General features: G+C 41.6%; 1 protein-coding gene across 1 annotated transcript; it reads left to right on the top strand.

Annotated features, from left to right (window-relative positions):
* Positions 1 to 2243: 2243 nt before the first annotated feature.
* Positions 2244 to 8867, top strand: LOC306711220 (breast cancer metastasis-suppressor 1-like protein-A). Its single transcript, XM_079180043.1, has 10 exons — positions 2244 to 2476; positions 2714 to 2804; positions 3764 to 3891; positions 4313 to 4392; positions 4619 to 4715; positions 5068 to 5157; positions 5284 to 5348; positions 5437 to 5476; positions 5696 to 5825; positions 7246 to 8867. Exons 1-10 carry the CDS (start codon positions 2341 to 2343, stop codon positions 7361 to 7363), a joined length of 975 nt encoding a protein of 324 aa, XP_079036169.1. The 5' UTR covers positions 2244 to 2340; the 3' UTR covers positions 7364 to 8867.
* The last annotated feature ends 203 nt before the right edge of the window (positions 8868 to 9070 follow it).

The raw sequence follows: 9070 nt of genomic DNA, 5'->3' as shown, positions 1-9070 counted from the left end.
GATGCTTAATGTACAGTTTTTACTAATATGTTACTTGAATTGAGCAATATATTAATCAATGCATTCTGCCTCTTTGTTGCATATATATATGTATATATATATATATATATATATATATATATATATATATATATATATATATATATATATATATAATGTCCCAATCTGTATTTTCATTCATCCATTTATTTATAAATCTAGTCATCCATTCATTAACCATGTTTCTTTTATAGTTGTTATTAATGCTTCCTCTTTCAGTACTAGAATAGTCCATACCCTCCAGGAATGGATTATAAGATTTGGTCAGCTGCTGTTTGACCACCTAGCAGAGGTCTTTATCGCCCCCCTGTGGTTCTACTGTGAACTGCTGATCATGGGATTGTATCCAGCATAAAATGCACTCAAACTCTTAGAAAGATACATAAATAGAAGTGGGCTATGTGGATAAAACCTTCTATCATAATATTTGTCATTTCATAATGCAATACAGTCCTTTCTGTAAAATCTGGATCGGATTACCAGGCAAGACATTTCTGTTTGGGCTAATAAAGCAAATAGTTGATTCAAGCTACTTTTTATTACATTGATCATACAATCTATGTTTGCCATATTTATGTTGACAACAATGTTGCTTAAATGTGTGATATTAAATGATAGTTCCAAATGGTTTGACAAAGTCTCTGACCGTTAAAAACTGTTTATATGTTGAGGTGATTCATGTGAATTGTCCTACTTTCAACCACTACACAATCAACCAGCACTACAGTACAATCTGTCACTAGTAAAGGATTTGGATGCAGCTGATCAATTAGTGGACTTTACTTAAAGATACAGAGTCGATCCGATTGGACATTTGGTGCTTTTATATATTTTCTAATTAGAACACATCCTGAAGACTTATGCCCAAATTCTGGAATAGAGGAATATTATTTTGTTTTTAAAAAGTGCTGCAATACTTTTCGAGTGAAAGACTTAATACACACACACACACACACACACACACACACACACACACACACACACACACACACACTTGCACACACTTACAGCTGTCCATCACACTCGTAGACATCAGCACAGCTTCAGCCTCCACACTGCTCTCAGTCTGTCCATCAGTGACAACCAGGTGAATGAGGAAAGAGTGTAGCAGTGAGCTGTGACAGCCTGAGCCCCGTCAGTCAGCTAGCAGAGGCTCTCTGGCACCTCTTCACCATATTCCGCTGTGAAAACCCTTCCGTTTGCTTCAAGTGCAGAAAAGTGACTAAGATGATGGCACTGACTGCATGCGTTTGAGTCTGGAGCTACAGCACATTCTCATCATGACTCAGCAGTCAGCACATATGATTCTTCCTCTTATAAAGAGTTTCTAAGTTTTGAATAAAAGTTGCATTTATATTATTGGCTTATAACTGATCAATATAAATCAGTTATAAGCCAATCAATAAGAACACTTTTTGTGTTGCCGGGTTGTGAAGCGGAACGTCAGGAGATATTTGCTGAATTTGATTAAAGGTGTATTGATAGAATAGCTGACAGAACCTTTAATAGACATTAATAGAATAAGTAACTAAATGTTAGTAATTAATGAAGGATAATAAACCATCAAGGCTAAATGTTAAAAAAAAACATGAATTTGAAATTGAAACCATCAGAAAAAAGTTTCTAAATCCTCTGTAGTCATAAATGTTCATAAATCACTCAAAAAATGGTTATTACAATAATCCAGGAAGGCAGTTGTTAATAAATGAAATCAGGTACAGACATCCCGTTACAGAAGGTCAGGGGTCCATTGTGGGGTATTCATGGTGAACTAAAGAGCTGAAAAGACAAAGCATGAGTAAATGATTTACTAACCATTAATCAAGATTTGTTTTACATAACTCTTTTATGAATGGTAATTTGGAAAGTAGTACCCATAACATATTGTTGGATTCAAAAAGTAGCCTATTGTGTTGGTAAGATTATAACAAACAAACAAAACTACATATCATATAATGATAATATAATGTTTCCAAACACCTAAAAACAAATCAGTGCAGTATGTTAGCTGTATCCTGCACAAGCAGAAAGCTACGTATTAGTTATTAGGACAAAGTTTAAGAAACTACAAATCCCTGAAACCTTTACCCAGCAATAAGATACGCATACCAACATCTGATTGGACAGAGTCAGTAAGGCTCCGTGTGATTGGCCAACGGTGGCCATGTTTGCATTACCAGCTGTCTAGATGCGGGCTAGCTAACCGGTTAGCTGTTTGAGGTACGTTCGCCTCTTTATTCGGCGTAAACGTAACGAACAGCCTCTCCACGGCTGGTAACACCCGCTCATCTGTACGTCGCAATGCCGGTTCACTCCCGGGAGAAGAAAGAAAGTAACCACGAAGAAATGGAGGTGGATTTTCCCGAGCAGGACGGCAGCAGCACAGACGAGGAGGACACTGTTAGCTCGTCCGTATCTGAAGATGGAGACAGCTCGGGTAGGACACACATTGTTCGGCATTAAATATCAACCCACAGCCAAAAATACCCGTCTGTCACACAAGGGGTGTGTATGATATGCTAAAATGGCATTTCAACCAACGTAGAGCATGAGGGGGGGGGGGGGGGGGGTCAGTCACTATGATGATGATGATGATGATGATGATGATGGTGATGGATGAAAAGAACAACAGTGTATGGAGGTGGTGTCAGACCTGTCATGTCTCTGTGAACAGAGATGGATGATGAGGACTGTGAGAGGAGGAGGATGGAGTGCCTAGATGAGATGACCACTCTGGAGAAACAGTTCACCGACCTGAAGGAGCAGTAAGTCCCTCCCCATGTTCCCATCTCATGACTCCACCTACTGCTGTCTGGTCTGAGTCAACAGTGAGCTTCATGTTCAAGTTGAACCACTGAGGTCTGTGTGAGAGGCTTGTCATTTCATCTGGTTGCTTGGGATACTTGGGACCTTTTACTGGACCTTATTCAGAGTGATGGTCATCCAGATCCTCCCCACCGCTGTACAAACAGGTGGCAATCTGTAAACGTTATCACAATGATCCGTATACAGTGGTTATTGTTTATTATTAGCTGACGCCTGACGTAAAACAAACCGTTAAAACAGTACAGTCAGAATAGTTCAAATAGTACAGTCAGATACAAAGTACAGTCGGAGAGTAGGGTGTATAGTATCAGAACCAACCGTATACATTATGCATCCTTCAAAGAAGGATCAGGAGTCTAAGAAGGCAGTGGAGTCCTAGTCATATGCTCATTGGCCTTAGCTGAGCCTGTATAAGTTCTATACATACATGGAATTGGAGCCCTATATTGAGCTGCTGTAAAGCGCCCGGGGAGCCCGAACTACCAACTCTGTGTTTAAAGCACGACGCGCTCCATCCACTGAGCCAACGTTGCCCCATCTGGGTGACAAATGTACATCAACCAATTGCCTTCTTTTTGTTGATCTTTTATGCGTCAGATACAATATTTCCTATCAGCATTTTTGAAAAAATGACCATCAATATGAGGTGAAAATGGCTCATAATAATAAACTTGGTCGGTCTATTTGAGACAACATCAGCCATTCTGGCAGGTGCATTAATAGACAGCTTCCTGTTCTGGAGAGACGAGGACACTATATTACTGTTCTGCACACCAGTGAGAGTTCAGAAAGTTCATTTCTCATTTATTACCACTGTTTTTAACTTGCTTACAAGATATTTTGAAATTGAACACTAAAATGCTAGAATGGCTCTGGGGTTCCTTGTTTTGCTGTTCAGGTTGTACAAGGAGCGTCTGAGCCAGGTGGACATCAAGCTGCAGGAGGTGATGGCTGGCTGTGCCCAGGAGTACCTGGAACCTTTGGCCAACCTGCAGGAGAACATGCAGATCAGGACCAAAGTAGCTGGTGGGTCAATGTGACAAGCTTTTCTGTATTATAGTTTGATATTTAAATTAGTCTTAAAGGTGGAGTCAGCCTTACTGGAATAAGATTGTTGATATCTGAACTCACAGACTGGAAGCTAGCGGGCCGGGAGGAGAATTTGGCAAAAAGTGTATTGGATTAGAGTCTTTTAATGTGACAGAGTTTGACTTTAGATGCACGTATGACGCTGAGTTAGGATGTGTTATGTCACATTTATGAAATCAACTTGACTAAGGCAAAGGATCCTCTTTGTTGACATTCTTTTGTGTATCTTACATCTATACTGATAGATTGAGGCACTTTTACAAGTATCTTTTAATGATATGCAGCTAAACCTAATGCCTTTTTGCAGTTTAATAAAGGCTATATAGTCACTTTGATTAAAGTGTAATGCTTGTCACAGGGATCTACAGGGAGCTGTGCTTGGAGTCAGTGAAGAACAAGTACGAGTGTGAGATCCAGGCTGCCTGCCAACACTGGGAGGTAAGAGAGCAACCAATGAGTCAGGGCTTATGTGGGGGTCAGGTTTGTGTTTTCCACAGCAAAACACATCTTGTTCAAGTAGATTACTGCCTCTAGAGTGATGGATATCCACTCTAATGTTGGGGTTTGGGATTCAGCCACAGTACCCACCAGCTAGACAGAATTCAACCTGTCTTCTGATTTGAATCATCATTTTGTATCTTGCTCCCTTGTTTCTGTCTCCCAGAGTGAGAAGCTGCTGCTGTTTGACACTGTGCAGAGTGAACTGGAGGAGAAGATAAGAAGATTGGAGGAAGACAGACACAGTATTGACATTACCTCAGGTACCTACATTCTGGCAGCGTCCCCTAAACCCACACTGTTCAGTTTATATAGAGAGAAGCATTCCTCAGTCTCATTTAGTTCAGCAGCAGATAGTTTGTGTTTAATAGTAAATAAAACAATTCATTTATCAAAATTGGAATCTTTCACCTGACGACCTATCAATTAATTGTTTGGATTGCTTTATTAATTCATTAATAAGAGATACAGAGTAGTGGTATTAAAGAACAGTCACAGAATATACAGAGGGCTTTTGATCAAGAATATGTAAACCAACAAGATGCATCTATAAAACAGAAATATACAGAAGCACAGTGCTCCTCCTCTCTGTAATCTGTCCTCTCTGCCCTCCAGAGTTGTGGAATGATGGATTGCACTCACGGAAAAACAAGAAGAAAGACCCATTCTGCCCCGTCAAGAAGAAGAAGCCCGTCGTTGTCTCTGATATCCTTTTCCCTTGGTCCTGTTCTTGTCTTATTCCTCATCATTCATCTGCACCACATGTCACCTCGGTGACGTGCTGCTAACACAGATGTTTCACTGGACATTTGTCCTTAACCGCTCTGTTACGGCCTTATATTGTTTATATGCTGCAGGACCTTGATATTCTGGAAGACTGGACCGCGATAAGAAAGGTATTGTGGAATCGGACAATGGAGTCGCCCGGTGAATGTTTTTTGTGATTTGACTTTTTAGTTGTGTCTGTTCCCCTCTCCCCCACAGGCGATGGCATCGCTGGGGCCACACAGGGTGAAGGTGGATGGTAAGAGTCTCTCCTCGTCCTTGGTTACAGTCAATCTCTGGCTGAGTGCAGCCATCGACCCACAGTTGTACAGGAGCCACTGATTCGATGCTTTCAGCTAGAAGTACTCGAGTTCATAGTTGAGAAGGAGACAGATGTTGTCCACCTTTTTTCTATTTTGTGGTCTGTTTCTTTTAAACTTACACTGTCCCCTTTGTCCTTCTAATGCTGTCCCTCCAGTCCCTGCAGTCAAGCCTGACCGACATCAACATGTGGCGCGCCTCGAGGACGGACGGCTTTTCTACGACAACCAGTGGTACTGCAGGGGACAGGCCATCTGCATCAACAGGAAGGACGAGTACCCGGCTAGGTGTGTTTGCGTGTGAGCAGGGTTTATTGTATGATGTTGATTAAAGCACCTGTCGGTTATGATGCTAAAAGGTGTGTGCACTCGTCTGTAAAAGTGAGTGTGACTCTGGGTCACGTGGTGGATTCGTTGGTAATGGAAATGACAAAGACTGTGAGTATTAGGCTGAATGATTGTGGATCCACATTCTGCCCTGTGTGTCAGTGAATAGAGAGAATGTATTGATGTTTCCACAGCACCGCTGAGTGGAGACGACAGGTGGCTGCTATGAACGGGTAGAGCTGGACATCCATGCAGCAGAGCCCACCACACAGCTGGTGGACATTAACATGTAGCCAGGAATGAAGTTTTCCTGCACCAGATCTCACCTTAACTGAACACCTCTGGAGGATACAATCATCAAAAGAGGAATAAAGTTTATTAATGCGGTTCATCCCAACAGAGAGACACTTCTGTGCTACGGAGCACCAGGGGCCAGATGCTTAGAACTCTGTGTAGGTTCACAGCTTAAAGTCTCGGCGTGTCCCAAATACTTCTGTATACTCATTCTAAGCTGGTTTTTAGTATGTTGTGGTGTTCACACTGCAATGCACAAAGGAAATAAAGGAGCTACTCACAGCTGTGAAATCAAATATGTTGTGGGTGTCCGTAAACCTGCTCCAGGAAGATCTTGGAAAACAAAAATAAGTTACCAATCTTAAGAAAGACATTGTGCTTACTAGTTGTGGAGTTTAACTTGCCAATTGGACAATCCGCCAACATTATCTGCCAGCTACCCTTGTGCAAGGCTGAGGCTATCTACAGCACCATTTCATTGATTTATCTCATGTACCTGTACAAGTCGTTTCTCTTTGGCCTTCACTTCACACCAGCATGGTACAAAGAGCTTCACTCTCTCAGTTACAGTGCGAAGGACCTAAACACGGGGAAATGGTTCCTTTTGATCCCACAGAAGATAGTCAGCATTTTACTGAGTGTATGCTGTAGAAGAAAGTACAACACAACTAGTGAAGTAGATTAGGTCAGCACATATTCTGTTGTATACATGGTTTTCATTCTCTCTACAACCAGCATCCTGGACGCTGGTCCTATTTGGCAACCTGATCACATACACAAGTTTTTCAAGTGATATTCTGGATGATAAGATTTGATCACGCGTTTTAATCGTGCAGCATTAGTTCATTGTTGCCCTGCCCTTTAGAGAGTATTGCTTCTCCTCTCTGTAGCTGTCTGTCTGTAAAACCTTCTCTTTGTGCAGTTGAATGCCTCTTTACCACTTGAGCAGAGTATTCCTTCGTCATTTTCCCTGTAAATACATGATTATATGCGACCTGGGGACCTCTGCAAACAGCGATGTCACGTGTTGGTTGTGAGGATCAGGAAGTGCCGTTGCGCTAACATTGTGTGTGTTTGTGTCACGCAGCGCCATCATCACCACCATCAACAACGACGAGGTGTGGTTCAAACGACTGGACGGCACCAAGTCCAAGCTGTACATCTCCCAGCTGCAGAAAGGCAAATACACTATCAAGCACTCGTAAAAACACACACAGACATCATCTCTGCTGCGTTTCTTTTAGTCTCCTTTCCGTGTGCTATCTGTCTACATTCTTGCCATGTGTACAGTCACACACTCTGTGTATAAGTAACAAAAGACAGACATACAAATATCAACTGACCCTTCTAGTCTTAGGAGACGATCTTCCCTGTAAATATGTATGTATGTGTATATTATTGACAAGGTCACAAAGTGTCATTTTCTCTGGAACGGAGATCAATGCAAAGTGCTGCTAAAAAGAACCGGGCGAGGAACCGGAGCAGTGGTGAACTTTGAAGTGCGGAGCTCAGTCGCGTGCCTTTCTAAGACGGAACCGTCCTGAACTACTAATATCAATGCAGCGAAGCCTTACTCTGTACTATCACCAAGAAGACTGAAGCGGGTCAGTGACTCTGATCCAGGTGAGGATTGGGTCAACAGTGTGTTTGATTGGCCTCTCTGGACGCACCGGTTCAACTTGAATTTCATGCTCCATAGAGCCTAATGAATCATTTAGTAAAAGCAATGAACATGTGTGAGATAGATTATGATTAATACATTTTGAGGAAGATATTCTAATGTGAAAATAAGAAGATAAAACTGTTCTTCAAGAACGCCCACTTGAATTTTGTTAAAGCCACTGTACTAAGTGATCTGTTGATGTTTTAGTGTCATTTTCACAGCACGATATTGAAAGTTCAACCCAAGGCCAGACCCATGCACTAAGAGACACTAAAGCCTAAACTGTATGTTAGTCACACAGAGATGTGAGGTGGCCTGTATATAGAGATGACTGTGTTTCGTCTTCACTGTGATTCTCCGTCTCTTCTCATGTTGCCATGCCTCTCATAGTGCCTACTGTAGAATGTAACATTGAAGGCAGGGAACAGGCTGAAGTTGCTCTACTCCACAGCTGTGGTGGTGGACTCAAACAGCCTCAACGTTTGTAATTCATAGTGCCATTTTTTGTTTGTCTTTATTCAACCCGTTTTGCGTGTGCTAGGATTGCTGGTTAAGTCCTGCAGTGTAAATGTTACACATAACAAATCAAAAGTATCTCCCATTCTCCGTCCCGCCTCCTTGTCGCGTCCTTTTAATCGTCACTTCTCTGTCCCTGTTCCCCGTCGTCTACGTCCTTGCTGTCAGTTAAACTGTTCAACAGTACAATTAGAAAGCAGGATTAAGAGTTTTTGTGTACAATCCGTCCAATACAACCTTCTGTCTATGTGTAAATGATGCTTGATTCAATGAAGGGGACTTTGCTTTGTATTTACGGTGCTTTATATTGTCAGCATTGCATACATATTTCAAAGTATTAGCTGCCAGCAGTATTGTAAAGAGCGGTAACATTACATCATGAATATAAACAAAGTGTCCCGCTGTGGCGTCAACTGATAAGAACTTTTCATCATTTGTTTCTCCGCTTCGGTTTTACCTTTTTATGCATTTTGGTTCCATTACCACGTTTGAGGTAATAAAAAATATGTGACATTGTGCCAATGCATGTACAGCTGATTAAAGATTTTGTTTGTATCATTTGACGAGAGTCAAACCTGCGCATAATTATTGATCCTTTATAAGCAAAAAGAGAGAGTACACAGTTTCTACTGTACTTTATGACCACGTTGTTGGCACAAAGGGAAGTGTCTGCATGTAGGTGATTACACTATCAACATGCACTGCAAGCTAATTTCCTCTTCTTGCACTTAAG

The sequence above is a fragment of the Pholis gunnellus genome, assembly GCF_910591455.1.
Source record: "Pholis gunnellus genome assembly, chromosome: 19".
Classification (NCBI taxonomy): Eukaryota; Metazoa; Chordata; class Actinopteri; order Perciformes; family Pholidae; genus Pholis; species Pholis gunnellus.
This window is presented reverse-complemented; position numbering and strand designations above follow the sequence as displayed.